General features: G+C 47.5%; 1 protein-coding gene across 4 annotated transcripts; it reads left to right on the top strand.

The window, feature by feature from the left end:
• The first annotated feature begins 52 nt into the window (after nt 1-52).
• TSLIG2 (tRNA splicing ligase complex subunit 2) lies at nt 53-17,316 on the top strand. 4 transcript variants are annotated; one of them, XM_027128705.1, is made up of 5 exons: nt 53-261; nt 2,220-2,386; nt 5,134-5,515; nt 7,860-7,934; nt 17,084-17,316. In XM_027128705.1, exons 1-4 carry the CDS (start codon nt 160-162, stop codon nt 7,914-7,916), a joined length of 708 nt encoding a protein of 235 aa, XP_026984506.1. In that variant the 5' UTR covers nt 53-159; the 3' UTR covers nt 7,917-7,934; nt 17,084-17,316. The 4 variants fall into 4 exon arrangements, with proteins under 4 accessions (XP_026984506.1, XP_026984505.1, XP_026984504.1 ...); XM_027128704.1 differs by having other exon boundaries at nt 16,770-17,316; XM_027128703.1 differs by lacking the exon at nt 17,084-17,316 and having other exon boundaries at nt 7,860-8,180.
• The last annotated feature ends 188 nt before the right edge of the window (nt 17,317-17,504 follow it).

The following is a 17,504-nucleotide window of genomic DNA, read 5'->3' as shown; positions in this document are numbered from 1 at the left end:
GCCGACCCTGAGAGGCGGAACGGGACGAGCGGCGCAGCCAGAGTGACGGCACACCCAGAGTGACGGCACACCCGAGGCCGCCGCGCCGGACGGGACGTCACTTCCGGGACGCTTCCTCGCGGGGCCTTGTGGGTAGCCGGCCGGGGTCTCCTGGCGACGATGATGGCGGGGGATGTGGGCGGTCGCAGCTGCCCCGATTCGGAGTTGTTGCTGCACCCGGAGCTGCTGTCCCAGGAGTTCCTTCTTCTCACCTTGGAGCAGGTGCGGCGCGCCGGGGCGGGCGGGCCTGCTTGGGGGAGGCGCTGGGACTTGAGCTCGCCCCGGGGAGTCCTCGGCGGCGCCGGACACACCCGCCGCCGGCACGCCGGCACGCCTGCCGCCAGGTCGAGCTTCTCTCCGCCCCGCTCGGGCCGGCCGGGTCTCCTCACTACCCTGTCCGGGAGAGAGACGTCCTCAGAATATCAGGAACTCCCGGGAGTTAGGACTTACGTTTTTGGGTCCTGGTGACTCGGAAAGGGGAGTCCAGGCGACCCCCGCGGCCTGGATGTAAGCAAGAGCCTCCGAAGAGAGGGGCTGGGGTAGGTCGTAGAAGAACGGAAAAGACGGCTGGCGGTCCCCGACTGCCAGGGCTGGAGGGCATCGGAGAAATCGACTGTTCTCCACTCTCACTGCGTTCAAAGATGGGGAAACTGAGTCCCAGAGAAGTGGCATCACTTCTGTGAGGTCACCCCGTTGGTAGATGGTGCAGACAGGCGAACTGGCTCTCAGTGCAGCGTTTGCTCTTTTTCAGCTGGTGTGGCCTCTGATAGCAGAAGAGAAATAAGACCAAAGAAGTGATGAGTTTTGTTCAAAGTGGTAGAGAATTACCGAAAGCTTTTGAAGGGGTTTAAGTAGCATGTTTTGTTGTTTTCCTTGTGTTTTTTTCCTCCCTCGGTACTGTTGCTCTGGTTTCCTCAAGCTCCCCTGCTAAGTAGATTATTTTAGGGATGTCAGTTACCTTTCTTACCTGTGGTTCTCAAACTTTTTAGGTAGGTCACAGTCACCCCGGAGCTTGTGAAAGCACAGACTGCTGGGCTTCATATCCAGAGTTTCAGATTCAGTAGTTTGGGGTGTGGCCTGGAAGTTGCCATTTTTAACGAGTTCTTGCTGCTGGTCCAGAGACCACAGTTTGAGAATCACTGTCCTGGGGCAGTGCTTCCCTAACTAAGGTGTTTATGGATTCTGTAGGAATGTTGTCCAAGAGAAGCCCTAGCGTTTCCTCGTTCTTCTGAGTGAGTACAGGTGACACTTGATAATAAAGAATGGTCCAGTATGAGAGATAAAAGAAGTAAAATTTGTGCTTTAAAATTTTGAAGAACAAAAGGAAAGGGGATCAATTTATCAGAGGGCAGATTGGATTTGTTTTGTCAGTTCTAAGCACGAACGTTTCCACGCCTTTCTGAATTGTTGAGCCCACAATCTCCTTTCCATCCTTATTTTCCTTCCTAAATCCAACTCTATCCGTAACTGCTCCTATGTGTCTGTTTTCTGTTGAGAATGAATCGGAAAGTGAGGTGATGCAGAGAGGGATAGTTGGACGATGACTGGGAGCCATTGAAAGGACTGGTACAGACATGAGGGGCCGCTTGTTCTAGTGTGTGCTGTTATCAGGACCATCATCAGTAAGGGGAATGCAGCTTCCATCCGCAGAGCCATTGAAGTCTGGGTGGTGAACTTCAGTTTAAGAAGCACTATTAGGGAAACATGGGGAATAATATACAGGGTGAGACCTCCAGCCCGCTAATCTGATCATGATAGTAACACTCTAGATAACTTTTTGACAGGATGTAGTAATTGTTATCATTGTTTGTTTTCTTTTGTCTGATCTCCCCAGAAAGTCCCTCATTTTCAGTTTTGTTCATAGATTAAGATGCTGCTACTGGAAATGGTCTTTATGCCTCCTGTGTGGGCTGAGCAGTGTGGACAGCTGTCCTTGTCGCACTGAGGACATATGACCGCTGTCTTTAAGATGAAGCTGAACCAAAACTTTGAAGAGCTTAGTGTCTCTGTAATACTGTTTCTTGCAGTATCATATAGAATGTTAGGCATATGTCTAAACGTGAAAATGGTTTTATACTTGTAATTTAAGCAGTCGTGTTTTACCCTGTTAGGTGGGCAGTTGGTTAGTTATTAAAATGAGAGATGTTGTTTTGAAATTACTTTTGTTTCCTTTTTTACAGAAGAACATAACTGTTGAAAATGACATGAGAGTAAACAAAGACAGTCTGACCGATCTTTATGTTCAGCATGCAATACCACTGCCTCAGAGAGATTTGCCAAAGAATAGATGGGGGAAGGTGATGGAAAAGAAGAGAGACCAACATGAGATAAAAAATGAGACGAAAAGGTACTTTTCCGTCGTTCTGGTTACCGTCTTATCTTATATGACTAAACAATTTTGCTTTTCTTTTTTCCCCAGATAAACTTAGGTAAACAATATTGACTCAGCGACTGTTTATTGAGTACCAGGTACTGTGCTGTAGCCTGAATAAAACTGACAGAATTCCTTGCTCATATTTTAATTGGGAGAAACACAATAAAAAAGTTAAGTAAAATACAAGGTATGCTACATTGTGGTAAATGCTAAGGGAGAAGTGAAACAGGGAAAGGGATGACAATTTACCTAAAGTGGCCAGGAACAACTTCACTGAGAAGTGACATTTCAGTAGAGAGACCTGTAGAAAGTGGAGGGCAAGCCAGCGTCCCAGGCCGAACCTGAGAACCTGGTCAGGAGTGTGTCCACACGATGTGCCAGGAACAGCCCAGAGGCCATCAGGCTGGGCAGGGAGAATCAAGGGCAGAGCAGGGAAGGAGGTGCACAGGGGTGAGTGCAGGAGGTGGTCAGTCGTAAGAACCTTGGCTCTGCTCTGAGATGAGAGCCATCGGAGAATTTTGAGCAGAGTGATGACACCATCTGATGTACATTTTAAGAGGTTTACTTTGGCTGCTGTACTGAGAAATGATTTAAGGTTGGGGGAGGGGAATAGGGAAACCACTTAAGGGGTTGTGCTGTAATCCTAGCAGCAGATGGCAGTGACTTTGACTGAAGTAGTGGACTTGGTAAGAAGCGGTTGGGGTCTGGATGTGTTTTGGAGGCAGAGCCAATAAGATTTGTTGAATTGTCAAAAAAGTGGAGTCAGATAAGACTCTGAGGTCTTCGAATAAAATAGAAATGAAGAGATGGTCGTGTAGCTTCAGGTATACTATTTTAAAGTTTTAAATTCCAGAAAATTTTTCATAAAACCACAAGCAAATGAATTTCCTTTTATAAAGAAAGTTACATTTAACTAATCAGTGTAGCTGGTTAGTGAGGACCAAGTATCCTAAGATCCCTAAATGGGCTAATTATTTCTTTTCTTGTGTCTGTTTATCACAAGTGGGTGCTATTGATTAATTGCTGAATTTCTTTTCAGAGCCTTACTGTCACAGGCAGTGCACTCGAGAAAGTGGGGGAAGATGGAGTGAGAGGGCTGGGTGAGGAGAGTGCGGGCTCTGAGTTAGTGGCTTTAATCTCTAGGTACAAAGAAAAATTCATGACTGATAGGGAGATCGTTCCCCAAGTCTGAGAATAGTTGAAGAACGTAACGTGTGCTCATCTGCGTATAGTCTTTTGGAGAACAGATGTGTGTGCAGTGTCACTGTTGGTCAGGAGCACATTCAGTTCAGGGTGAGCATCACTTTAACTCCGTGGTTACAGGCCGTGTATTAGTGTTAACTGTTGTAAACCTGTGAATTATGCCGTGTATACCTTTAATTTATTTTTGCTGACTCTTGTTAAGAAAGTATTTTCTACTTGACCTGCACATTCAGGCACATGGTCGTAAGCAAACCTTTCAATATTATTATGTTTTACTTCCTATGGTAATCCCTCTTAATTCCTCTATATCATTTTGGAAAGGGTCTTTGACTGTTTGTAAACATCACAGTTTGACTCTCAAATCAGAGCATTAAAGCTGGAAGGATCTAAGAGACCATCAGGCCTTTTTGAATTGCTGATGCTTTTCCCGGAGGAGCTGAGCTCCAGAGGGGCTCCGGTGTCCCCCAGGGCACACCACGCAGGCCCGGCTCTCGCTGCAGCGCTTCTCCAACTTCAGCGTGCTCCTGAGTCTTAGGCCGGCCTCTCCCCAGCCGGAGTGTCCTGCCCTCAGTCCTGCTGTCTGTTCCCCTCTGAGGTGGCAGTGGGTGGACATTGAGCTTGTTTTTCATCTTCTACCAAATGGTGTTCACTGGTGACCTAAGAATTGGTGAGTCTGGCCAGTCACCTAGGATCTGGGTAAAATGCAGATTCTGCATCGGTGCAGGTCACAGCCCAGGTGCTGCGTTTCTTTTGAGCTCCGAGATGGTGCTGAAGCTGCTGGCCCCTGAGCAGCAGAGCTGAAGTGCTCTTCCTGATGACTCAAGTTCTTTTACCATGTTTATTTTAAATAAACAGATCTATGTTTCATTTGAGGTATAATTAATAATGAACAAATGAATGCTTTTATTATTCATCTTTATGATTAAGAGTGGAAGTTAGGTTTTCGGAAGCTAAATGTGAAGACCTGCCAAGTTATAAACTTAAAATTATACAAATGTTACAGTTAGTTTAGAAGATGCCGTGGCTTTAAAGACCTTTAATGAATGGAGTAGGATGTCCTGTCCCGTTGTTTGTAGACTGCCATTATGGTAGTTTAGTATAGTTTTATAATCTGTTTCCTTTCTAAATAATCATTGATACATGGGTAAGATAACCCTATCAATAGGATGGTGATTTTTAAAAATTAAAAAAAAAATTTTTTTGTTACTAGGAAATCCTGTTTTAAGTTTTGGGGTTAGTTGGTGGATTGATGCTTTAAAAATAACTATGTACACATGAAAGGTAACTTTAAATTTTTGTCAATAAATATTTTAAACTTAAAAGCACTGGAAAATTATCATTTCACTTAAACTAATCATAGAAAACTGCATTTCTTGTAGTCCTATTTCCAGTAGTCCTACTTAGAATAGATTAGTCTTATCAATAAATCTTTTTCGGTCATTGTTTTACCTTTGAGTCCCAGGGAACTGGTTTGCTGTCCAGAGGGTATTTTTCATGACACATCTCTCCGATTTCAGGAGTAGCAATGCAGACGGGTTTCGGAAAAGACCCCTCATCGTGTTTGACGGGAGTTCAACAAGTACAAGCATAAAAGTGAAGAAGACGGAGAACGGAGACAATGACCGACTCAAGTCCCGGCCTCAGGCCGGTGCTACCAGTAATGCCTTTCAAAAATTGTCAGATTCCTCTTCAGGTGTTTCACCCCTAATTTTGTCTTCCAATTTGCCTACGAACAATAGAATGGAACACAGTAATAATGACACTAAACAGAACCATGACTTAACGCATAGGAAAAGTCCTTCCGGCCCTGTGAAGTCGCCGCCTCTGTCGCCTGTAGGCAGTACTCCGGTGAAGTTAAAGCGCGCCGCTCCCAGGGAGGAGGCCGAGGCCGAGGCCGCGGTGAGTGTGGACAGGACGTGTAATCGTTCTCCAGCCCGGCAGTGATCCGGCTCACTTGTGCACCTCATTCCTCGTGTGTTTGAGTCCTGGACTCCATGATGATAAGCTAATGTTTCTTAAAGTGCACTCAGTTTATTTCTGCTTAAAATGTGTAAAGAGAATGTCTCTTAGGCCGTTTTCCTAGATTTTCCTCACTTAGATCCTTTAACTATCTTGGAACTAAAAGAGAGAAATAGTCCTTTGTTAGCAAGGCTTAGAACATTAACTCAGTTGCCCAGGGTCGCACATTTATTAAGTAGCATTTTAGAGCTTGACCTTAAGTCTGTTTTGCACTTACCTTGAAATCACACCAGCATCTCTAGGAGTTACCCCTTGCCTCCTCCACCCCTCACACGTGCCTGTCTTTAGAAGGCTGGAGTCTCCTCTGTTGCGCTCTAGTAGACTTAGCATTTGGATGCCTGGATTTCGTACGGCAGATTGCTGTAGTTACCGTGGTTTATTTTGAGTTTAATTATGAGATTTTACATATCTATATATATTTGATCTTCCCATAGTCTTCTCAGAAAAGTGATTTCACTTTTAAACATCCAGCAGTTTTATAGCTTTTATTCCTTATTTTAGTTCATTCAGGCTGGTATAACAAAAAATACCATTGACTGGTGGCTCAAACAATAAACACTTATTTCCTACAGTTCTGGAGGCTGGAAGTCCAAAATCAAGGTGCTGGCAGATTCAGTGTCTGGTAGGGCCCACTTCCTGGTTCAGAGTCAGCTGCTTTTCACTGTGTCCTCACATGGCAGAAGGGGCAGGGGAGCTCCCTGGGGTCCCTTATGGGGGCACTAAACCCCTTCATGAGGCTCCACCCTCATGACATAAGCGCCTCCCAAAGGCCGCGCCTCCCAAAGGCCGCGCCTCCCAAAGGCCGCGCCTCCCAAAGGCCCCGCCTCCCAAAGGCCCCGCCTCCAGGTACCATCACATGGGGGATTAGGTTTCAGCACAATTCTGAGGGGACACAAACATTCCATCCATAGCATTCCTGTAAGTATACTTTGGCTTTATTATCATCTTCAAGTTGTGTGTCAAAGGGAGCAAAACTCTGAGTGGTTCAGACCTTCTAAAATAGCAGACCTGGGGCTTCCCTGGTGGCGCAGTGGTTAAGAATCCGCCTGCCAATGCAGGGGACACGGGTTCAAGCCCTGGTCCGGGAAGATCCCACATGCTGCGGAGCAACTAAGCCCATGTGCCACAACTACTGAGCCTGCGCTCTAGAGCCTGCGAGCATTAACTACTGAAGCCCATGTGCCTAGAGCCCGTGCTCCGCAACAAGAGAAGCCACCACAATGAGAAGCCTGCGCACTGCAACGAAGAGTAGCCCCCGCTTGCCGCATCTAGGGAAAGCCCGCGCACAGCAACAAAGACTCAACGCAGCCAAAAATTAAATTAATTAATTAATTTTAAAAAAAAACCTAAAATAGCAGACCCTGGAGAAAGAAAGCTGCTCTGTATCTGAACCGCCCAAAGTTCTCGTGTTAGTTCTTCACTGACTCCTTCCAGCAACCCTGTGAAGGAGGTGCAATAGCTTTTCCCCTTTCACAGATGAGGGCAAAGAAGCTTAAATAATCTAAATGACCTTGTCCAGGTTCCAGAGTCAGTAAGTGGCCAGCCTGCAGTTTGAATCCAGGTCTGTGTGGCCTCAGCGGACGCACTCCTGACGGCACCGTGCTGCCTCTGCCCTCACCCCGTCACTCCTGTGGGGTGAGCGGGACAAGCAGTCCAGACCGTGAATATTGGGATAAGAGTGAGCTTCGAGGAGTTTTTCCCCAGTCTCTTGGAAAGCATTTTTCTATCCAGAAAGCTTTTACTGTTTCAGAGGTGTGATTTTTTTCTCTTTTAAATCTTGTATTAAAGTCTTAGATTGTGAGGTTGGGAGGAGATGGGCTCGGCAGGGAGGAAGCAGGTTGGGAGCAGTCAGTGGTTCTCAACTCCGCATGTGCCTGAGGTCACCTCGAGGGGCTTCCAGAAAACCTGGCCAGAGCCGGAGCCTCGTCCCAGCCCCCTCCCGTGGCTGCTGACTGAGTCGGTTCTGCGATAGGGCCCAGGCCTGGGCATGTTGGTTAGTTGGTCAACTTTACCGTGGGTGAGTCTGCAGGGTAAACATCTGAGAACCACAGCTGGCAAAACGGGAGCCCGGGGCTTGCCTTATTTCCTCACCTTCCCCACCAGGTGGCAGCAGTGCCCCACCATTTCTGCCTCAGTGGTCAAGCTTGGTGGTTTAAAATGTGCCTTTTGGGTATTCTCTGACATTTCTGCAAGTGTAAACTGACTTCTTCTCATGTCTTTTCAGAATAACCTGAAGCCCCCAGAAGCAAAGAGGAAGATACAGCATGTTACGTGGCCGTGAAGGAAAGTTTCCAAAAACGTAAATATAACTGTAACTGTAGTTTTTCAAACAAGTTCACATTTACTGACAGTATTTACAGAGATCCTGATTATTGTGGAATTTTCTTAAGAGGTTTAAATTAGGTTCAAAAAAATAAAGTCCTTTCCTTTCCTTTTTCCCTCCTTTTCCTTCCTTTGGGGGGAAGAAATCTTGCCTTTCATGCTCCAATTAGGAAACAATCTTTTTAAACAAATGATTTAGTATAAATCATTTATATTGGCCCTACTCAATTAGCTGCAAGTCTGGTATAAAGCATTTGATGAATTTTAGGAATTATTCGCATTAGTCTCTTTTGGTCTTTGGGGAAATTTGAGGTTTTTTAAACTCGGATATTTTAGAAGTTCACAATTTTCATTTCTTTTCCCAAGCAAAAGAAAATAACAATTCATTGCAATATTCTAGTGAATTCTGCCAGACTCCTCCTCAAGGTTCCCCGTGGAAAGCTGTCCAGAATATACAGATAAAATGGCTGTTCTGTAAGTGCTCATGTTGCCTCTTTCCCTAAAAATCAGAAGGGGAACCAGTGCTTGCTATCGCTCCTTCCCTCTAATTGTGAATTGACTTCTTGTGAGTAGACCGGCCCAGCCCTTGGACGCTCCTGTCATGTGGCAGCCCTGCCCCTCTTCTCGCGGTGGCTCTGACCTCCCTCTCAGCTCCTGTATCACTCTCTCCTGGGAGCTTAATCTTTTCCAAATGAGGCCGACTTCAAACTCTTCAGGGGAAGTAATCACTTTAGAGGTGGTACCTGATGGCAGAAAGCTTACAGGATAGGAAGGGTGGGTAGAATTCTAGAACCTGAGAATCCAGGAAGCCTGGCAGTGAGGGGAACTCAGCGCGTGTGCAGTCTGCAGAAGGGGGTTTGCTGAGTCGGAGGTCACGAGAGAGCAGCGTGGGGGCAGGGCCCGGCACCCGCGGAGGCACTGCTGAGGTTTCGTTGGTGTTAAGTGGTGTCACTCCAGTTGTGTAGCAGAAGTCAGGTTCACGAGTTCTGGTGTCCACTTGCTGCTGTGTATTTCTAACCAAGGCCAAGGGTACTTTATACTCTTCCCTCGTACGACTGATCTCCGAATGGGGTTTGCCTTTCAACACTTTTTAGAGCAATCCATTCCTTTTTTGATATGTTAAAACAAGCATTTTAGTTCAGCTGTTGAATAGCCTTACAAAAAATTAATTCAGCCTTGCAGGTAAGTACTGTACTAAAACTTTAACCCTACAGTTTTTAGCCTTTCTGCCTTTATCCAGACTATAAATCCATACCGGTAAGACGAAAATGAAAGACACTGAGTGTGGCATGAGTTGTTCATGTTACGCTACATTGTTAAATGTTTGGTTGTCTGCAGGGCTGATCTTTGGAATATTGTTGAAGGACCGCCATAACCCTATACACAGCTGTGTGTTAAGGGAGCTTTTAGAAGTGCAGACTTCGGGGTAGAACGACAGAGCATATCGTGCATTCTGCTGTCTCTGCCCCCACCCGTCTCTCAGTTAAGGGTTGGCCCTGCGGCAGCTTTACGCCGCGGGGCTGTTCTCACTCACCCGCCGAGATCCATCCGTGTGTTTAGCTTACAGGGTAGCTGGCAATAGCAGCTCAACTGCGTAACATTGTTGCTTCAAATTGAAGTTTATATTAGGGCATCCAGAATCAGTGCTCGTATAGCAGCATATTATTGAGCTACTTTGAGTTTGAAAAGTGGACAAGCCTCAGCCCCGTGCCGTGTGTCACGTACACTGACATCCGAGCGCTAGGCCTCCTCGCGGTGCGCGGACACAGCTCCGTGGGCCACGGTAGGGATCGAGGTGGTGCTCTGTGGGCTTTAGAGCTTCCACGGCCTTGGTGTGAACGGCGCACACCCGGACCCCCCCTCGCTCCCTAGCGTGGGCTCATCTGGCGGCTTGGAGCCCTTCCTGGGGTCAGCGAAGGGCAGTCGGTCGAGTCAGGTGGCTCCCAGGGAATAGGCATGTGTCCACTTCCTGCCCGTAGCAGCTGGTCCCGTTCTCCCCCCCCCCCCCTTTGTTCTCTGTTTTCCTTTCTCTTACTCTCCCCTCCCCCACAGCTCACTTTCTCTGCTCCTTCTCCGTCAGCCTGCAGACCCTGAGCTCCAGGCTTAGGTTTACAAGTTGTGTTGCTCGGCCCGCTTATCGCTGGGGCCGGGGCCAGGCGAGCGCCGTGCTTCTTGAGGACCGCAGACGCTGCTGCGGGGGTCTGCGAGTCTCAAGGCCCTGCGGCGCCGGGCGCTGAATTGCCGCAGCGGCTCTGGAGGCGGGGTGGTTTACCAGGGCGGCTGCCAGGCACTCTGCAAGGCTGGCTCAACTACTGCTGGGAGGCTGTGGTATTTCTGCTAGTATTAAAATTCTTCATGATTGCAGTTATTGTTTGAAAGAGTGTTCTGGTTAACTTAAGTTTTGAGAGGTGATGCTAAAACTGATCTAGAGACTCATTTAATAGCAACAACCTGTTAAAAACTTACATTAAGTGAAACTGCCAGTGGATTAAATCATATGTATGTAAGAGCTTCCTTTGTTTACTGCTGTGGGACCTCAGTAGTTCTGAGGCTCCAGAACGGTCACGGCGTTTGTAAGTGTTGTGCTCTTTCCATTAAATGCCTGTGCAGGTTTTGTAATTCGGTACAGAAGGGTTAACCTTGTAATGTACATTTTTGTATGTAAAAAGTCTTTTAAGGAGCCTTATCCTTATTTAAATAAAAGGAATAAAATTATTGAGTAGGTTTCTCATTCACAAAAAAATAAAATGGAAACACACTCTGTAGTGATTTGATCTCTTTCCGTTTCACTAAACTATGTCAAAAAGTGTTGTTTATTCTTTATAGTACAGCCTTCTGTGCCCAGGTCAGTTGGGCTCAGCCCTGGTGCCAATAGTCCAGCCACGTCTTGGGCCTGCGGGAGGTGCTGGGTCGCCAGGGCAGCCTGCCGTACGGGAGGCCTCCTGCGCGGCTGACTCGCTGGCGGCCACTGCACTTCGTGGGATGGAGACACAGTCCCCCGGACCTGTCCTGTGGAAGCTTTCCTACCAGGGGGGCACTGACCAGAGATTCGGTCGGGGGGTTATTTGTGTTGGGAGTGATCTTGAAAAGGTTAATGTTTTTTACTGGTATCTTAAAGTTGGAGACTGAAGCTCTAAATTAACTAATTAACTTGGAAAAGCCTCAGGTAACTTTAATACCTTGAACTTAAAAGTAGATCTTTCATTTTTTGTCTGGACAGAAGAGACGAAAAAATCTCATTTCCATTTAGATCGTTTTTTACTAAAGTGCCCTTTGCTGGCTCACGTGCTCTGTGCTGTGGCGCTGAACTCGGTTGTCTTCCCTACTGAGGCAGGAGAGTTAAAGACGTGCGTTAGCAAGTTCCTGCTCAGTGAATGACAGGAAGAAAATCAGTCATGAAACAGTTGAGGGATGGGGGGAGGGCGAGGAGTGGTTAGGGAGGGCCTCTGAGAAGAGATGATGCTTTAGGGAAGGCGGTTTTGGAAAGCTTTCCGGAAGAGCTTCCTGTTGGCGGTGGGTTTTAAAGGGCTGCATGGTCTTTGTTGCTTCTCCCGTCGAAGGCGGAGTCCGTGTCCCCTGCTGGGTGTGGCCTGGCCTGGTAGTTTGTGTTGATCAAACTGGTGCTTCTCACTCGTGGAGCCCTGCAGCAGCCGTGGGAAAAGGCTGTGGGAGAAACGTGTCCCAGCCAGCAGCCAGCACTAACCCCCAGACCTGGGACCGCTCGTCACCCTTCCCCACTTGCTGCCAGGTGAGAGCAGCCCAGGCAGCTGACTCGGAGCCATGAGGGAGCAGAGTGAGGGGTGTACAAAGCCACCAGGTGTTGGAGTGCTTTGCTCCTGGCCCTGGATAACTCAGATGCCAGCCAGGGGCAGAGTGGAGCCCTGAGGCTGGACAGGATTTCACGGCAGAAAGGCTGGTGTGGCTAGGATCAGTGAGAGACTTGGGACGCTAGTATGAAATGACCCCAAAGCAGGGGGCCAGGAGCCAGGTTACACAGGACTTAAATGGGCCGTGTAAGGACTTCGGATTTGATTCTAAGAGCAATTGGAAGCTCTTTGTTAACTGTGTTCAGACTTAACCAAGCGTTCAGTTTAATCAGAAGACTGAAATAAGACTAGTTCAATAAGTATATATAATAGCCCTAAACATTTTTTTATCTAGTAAAATTATCTAAGTTTTTGTTTTAGCATATTTGAATTAAAATATTCATTTTAAAAATATGGCTAATAGAGCTTCCGTGGTGGCGCAGTGGTTGAGTCCGCCTGCCGATGCAGGGGACACGGGTTCGTGCCCCGGTCTGGGAAGATCCCACGTGCCGCGGAGCGGCTGGGCCCGTGAGCCATGGCCGCTGAGCCTGCGCGTCCGGAGCCTGTGCCCCACAACGGGAGAGGCCAAAGAAGTGAGAGGGCCGGGTAATGTGAAAAAAAAAAAAAAAAAAACATGACTTAAGTACAGAAACTAAAAAGTGTAACACGTTAAAAATTTTTTTATTTTGATTGAGAGATCATAAAATACTATGACTTTTAAAAGTCTTATACAGCTCAGTGAATCTACATATATATGTATTTATGAATATATGTATATAAAAAAACACTGTCCAGATCAAGATACAGAGCAAGGTTGGCAAACTTTCTGTAAAGGGTCAGATAGTAAAAATTTTAGGCCTTGTGGGCCATGCAGTACATAGATGAATGGCCATGGCTGTGTTCCAGTATAAATTTTTAAGAAAACAGGTGGTAGGCAGGATTTAGCCTGTGGGCCAACGATACACAGAACGTTTCTTCTAATTTGATAAAAGTCTTGCTTAATGTAAAGGATTATCAAAGAACTGTATTATTTTAGAGCCAGTCAGAAATACTGTGCATTGCAGTGATTCCACTGATAGAGGGTGGGTGGGTAGGTGCGGGGTAGGCAGAGGCAAGTTTTGTGTGTGGTGGGACCAGAGGTGGGTGTGACAGCTCAAGCTTTGGTTCACTTTCCAGATGTTTCCTTTTATCTTTGGCTTTCAGCGTTTAGACTGTGATGTGTCTGATGGATCTCTCTGCATTTTTCCTGCTTTGAGTTTGTCATGCTTTGTGGATGTGTTTTTATTTTATTTTTTTGGCTGTTCCCCAACCAGGGATCTTACAGCGTGCCGGATCTTAGTTCCCCAACCAGGGATCAGACCTGTGCCCCCTGCAGTGGAAGTGCAGAGTCCCAACCACTGGACCACCAGGGAAGTCCTGGATGTGTATTTTTAGATGAATGTTTTTAATTGAACTGGGGGGAAGTTTCTGGCCATTAATTCTTAACCATTTTTTCTGTCCCTTTTCTCTCTTCTCCCTGGTATTCCCATTATGCATATGTTGCTTCATTTAGTGATGTCCACATTTCTCTGTTCATTTTCCTTTATTCTCTGTTTTTCAGTTTCATAATCTTTGTTGATCCATCTTGAAGTTCACTGATTTTTTATCTTCTCCCAAGTCAAATCTACTATTGACCCCTCTAGTGAATTTCTTCATTCTGGCTAATATACTTTTCCACTACAGAATTTCCACTTGATTCTTTTTTTTTTTTTTTTGCGGTACACGGGCCTCTCACTGTTGTGGCCTCTCCCGTTACGGAGCACAGGCTCCGGACGCGCAGGCTCAGCGGCCATGGCTTACGGGCCCAGCCGCTCCGCGGCATGTGGGATCTTCCCGGACCGGGGCGTGAACCCGTGTCCCCTGCATCGGCAGGCAGACTCTCAACCACTGTGCCACCAGGGAAGCCGTCCACTTGATTCTTTTCTATCATGTTTATTCCTTTTTGGTTATTCCCTGTCTGATGAGTGATTGTTCTCACGCACATTCCTTCAATTCTGTAAATGTGGTTTCCTTTAGTTCTTTGAGCATGTTTTTTTCGTTTTTTTTTTTTTTTTTTTTTTGGTTTTTTGTCTGTGATGGGTCTTCATTGCTGTGCAAGGGCTTTCTCCAGTTGCGGCGAGCAGGGGCTACTCTTCATTGCGGTGCGCAGGCTTCTCATTGTGGTGGCTTCTCTTGTTGTGGAGCACAGGCTCTAGGCACGTGGGCTTCCGTAGTTGTGGCACGAGGGCTCAGTAGTTGTGGCTCGTGGGCTCTAGAGCACAGGCTCAGTAGTTGTGGCACACAGGATTAGTTACTCTGCAGCATGTGGGATCTTCCTGGACCAGGGATCGAACCTGTGTCCCCTGCATCAGCAGGCGGATTCTTAACCACTGCGCCATCAGGGAAGTCCCTCTTTGAACGTGTTTATAACACACGTTCAGCAGTGTTTGGTTGGAGGATCTGTGTAAGCACCTTGAGCTAGTTAAGACCTCTGCTCTTTGCTGAGGAGCTTGTGTGGCTTGGAGAATGCTTTCAAGTCTGTTCACGTCCCACTCTGACTGCTCTTGAGTGGGTGGGTGCAGACCAGTCCATGCCCACAGTCTCCTGGCCTAAGTGGGAGCCCAGGACAGCTCTTCTCAGCTCTTTCCCCAGTTCTTTCATCTAAACTTCAGACCTGCCTGCCGTTTGGCTTTTTGCTGTTCGTATCATGGAGCCACCAGCCCCCTCTTGACTGCTCGCCACCAAGGTCTCTGTTGTTTTTGACAGTCCCCTCCGGCAGATTTCTCCATTCTTGGTACGAAATAGTGCCCTCCTGCAGAGGTTCACAGAGCTGCCAGTTCACAGAGCCTGCCTCCCCCCTGGGGCTGGACAGTGTTGGCTTCTCCTAGAGTTAACACTCCTTCTCCCAGGTAGGTGCTGGGGAAGTGTCGGGGTGGGGGGACTGGTAGCCCCTGGTCTTCTCAGACTGCCCCTCTGGATGTGGAACCTCCACCGCATGAGAGGTTGGGGCCCCGGAATTCTCAGCCTGTCACCCCTGGGGCAGAGCCCTCAACCATAGGAGCCCTTCCCTTCCGGGCAGCACTAACCTGGAGCAGGGCTTCTGTCACGTGACACTGGGGAGCGGGGGTAGGGTGGGATCAGCTGGGGCTCAAATGGTCTCGTTAACATGCAGTCGAGTTTCCTGAATAAATGTTTCTCCATGTGCTGTATGCTAGGAACATTTTCAGAGACTTTACGTTATTTAGTTTGTATACAGTTTCCCCAGCTAAAGGGTTGTTCCACTGGGCAGAGGGTCAGCTGAGCCCAGCTGACCTGGGCTGACGGTGGTGCACACCACCATCCAGAAGTTCCTCCTCAAAGAAGTCAGTTCTTTGAGGCTTGGCTGGGCTGTTTGGATTCTGGTGGTTCAGCCAGCAATTTGTAGGGATTTCACACACATAACTTGGGGCTCTCTTTTCTAGAATTTTCCATCTCACTTTCCAGAGGCTGTTGGTCCCAAACTCTGGCCTCTGGTTCTTCAAGCTGGTGAGGCTGCAGGTTTTCTAACAGAGCTGTAGCTGCCCTGTGGGGCCTGCCCTGACCTAAAAGCCATAAGAATGGGAAACCTACCGGTTGTCCTCTTCTTCCAGGGCCCACGCCCCTCCAGAGTCCTCCTGCTGTGGGTCATGCTCCAGTGTTCTCAAATTTTTAAAAATATTCTGTCCAGAGTGGTTCTAACCTGTGGGAAGATTATCCCAATAGGAGCTACTTACTAGACGTGGAACTCTCCTAACCGTTAATTTAAGGTTGGGTAATTTAACGCTGGCTGTCTAGTGTGCCCGTGGCTATCATGAGGGGCAGGTAAGACGCTCCATCACAAGATGTAGAAGGCTCTTACTGTTCTAAACACAGTTTGCTATTTTTATTTTCAAAAGCACATCTGCGAGAATGCTTTTGCTTTTGTATCATAAAGTAGAAGCAGCTGGCAAAACAAGTCACAAGGGGTGGTGGGCGGTATTCGTCTTAAGCAAAGCCTCCAGCTGACTGTCCATCCAGAGGCCTGTCTCAGCCATGATCAAGGCTTTCCCGCACTGACCAGTGCTCAGGTCAAGAAACTGACTTCACGCATGCTCCGCACAGACGGGACTTGATTTCTACCAGATTTTTCTGTTGCAGAGCTTATCATTTTATCATATTGCATTGTCTTAGAAAACTGAAGACAGAAAGTCACAACTGTTACTGTAAACAGAGAAGCATGCAATGCCCTACCTCATAAATTGGCTCAGTGCTTCCCAACTGTAAACTGCTCTTTCCCAGACGAGTTTACAGACTACTGCCAGGCTAGGGGCTCTGAGTGTTAATCTATTTTTTACTTTTATTTGCATTTATTTCTTATGGCATTTATTCCTGGGCCATACGCTTTTGTCACTTCAGTTTCTTCTGGGATACCTTTTTCTCCTGTGCAGCCGCCTCTTCTGCTTTAGGGACAATCTACCCTTTTTCAGTGAGGCTCGTCCCCTGTGGCAGGGAGAGCTCATGTATGGGTTGAGCCCACCGTGAGCTCTGGAAGTCCTGCGCCACATCTTGGGGGCTTTGTTCACCTGGACGTGGTCAGTGACCCGAGAATCTACATCCAAGCCCTTAGGTTCAGCATTCCTTTCTGCGTTTTTGAGCAAGTGCAGTAAGAATTCAGCACTCTTTTTGGGCCACCGTTGGGCCTGGGCACACCTACCAGCTCCACCATCGTAACGACGGAATGGCACACGTTGCTTCTGTCAGGTGACATCCTTCAGATATTTTGGTGGTTTTTTGGATGTGCCTACCTTAACGGCCTGGGCAGTTTCACGTGCGTTCTTAAAGTGAACATGAAGATTTGAACCTCTTGATCTGCACAATTTTATGGGGTTTTCTGGGTCAAGTGAGTAGCGAACCGTTTTTAGAGGTTTACCGGAAAAGGGTGTTATTCTGATGGCAGCGATCCTCTCTCTCTTTACTGTCTTTCTTTTCAGAAACACTCGCTGAAGTCTCCCAGGATGCCCCCAGTTGCCCGGGTGTTGATAACTACACGGGCGACCAAGATGTCATTTCCGGCCTCGAGGGGCCTGTGTGCCTCTGCACCCCTCCATTTACGGAGGAGAAGGCAGGCCACTGTCAGGTCCGGACCCATGATGATGGGAGGGCACCGAGCTCTGTCCAGAAAAGTGACCCCATGCTGCCTGCGAGGCCGTTAGCCCACGTGCGGGGCCTGTGTCACTGCATCAAAGGCAGAGCACTGAATTCCAAGAGAAAGAAATTCCAACTGAGACTTTCTCTTAAATAAAAGGTGTGATGCCGTTTCAGTCGACACCCACCCAGCCCGCCAGAGTGATGAGTGGCACCCGCAGGAAAGTGTTATTCATCCTCAGAACCTGAATGCTGCATCACCACTTCACACACTGCGCCTGGCAAAAGATTTTGCTCTGGGTAACTTTATTGTAAGCCATATAATCTTGCTTCGGGCCCCGCACGACAGGAAGTTACACTGTTGTAAATACCAACTCTTCATTACCGTACGTAGCTTGGAAATGTTCAAGTTCGTGACACATTAATTGCACTTAAAAATTAAATACGCAGTGAAAGAAAAGCGTTTATAAAGGTATCACTCAAAAGGATTTTTACACTTTGATTGGCCTCGCCTGATTACAAAAACTCAAAACCCTCTTCCCGCCTCAGGCTTCCATGGCTTTTCTCCTTCTCTAACAGAA

Source organism: Aethalodelphis obliquidens, unplaced genomic scaffold, assembly GCF_003676395.1.
Source record: "Aethalodelphis obliquidens isolate GAN/ISIS:26980383/991018 unplaced genomic scaffold, ASM367639v1 scaffold35, whole genome shotgun sequence".
NCBI lineage: Eukaryota > Metazoa > Chordata > Mammalia > Artiodactyla > Delphinidae > Aethalodelphis > Aethalodelphis obliquidens.
Note: the sequence above shows the minus strand (reverse complement) of the source record. Positions and strands in the feature narration are given on the sequence as shown.

What these genes read in the sequence shown, in the direction of transcription:
- TSLIG2 (XM_027128705.1), top strand. Translation starts at nt 160, where the DNA reads ATGATGGCGGGGGATGTGGGCGGTCGCAGCTGCCCCGATTCGGAGTTG. An exon ending in ATAAAAAATGAGACGAAAAG is followed by an intron (nt 2,387 to 5,133) that starts GTACTTTTCCGT and finishes CTCCGATTTCAG; the next exon opens with GAGTAGCAATGCAGACGGGT. An exon ending in AGGCCGAGGCCGAGGCCGCG is followed by an intron (nt 5,516 to 7,859) that starts GTGAGTGTGGAC and finishes ATGTCTTTTCAG; the next exon opens with AATAACCTGAAGCCCCCAGA.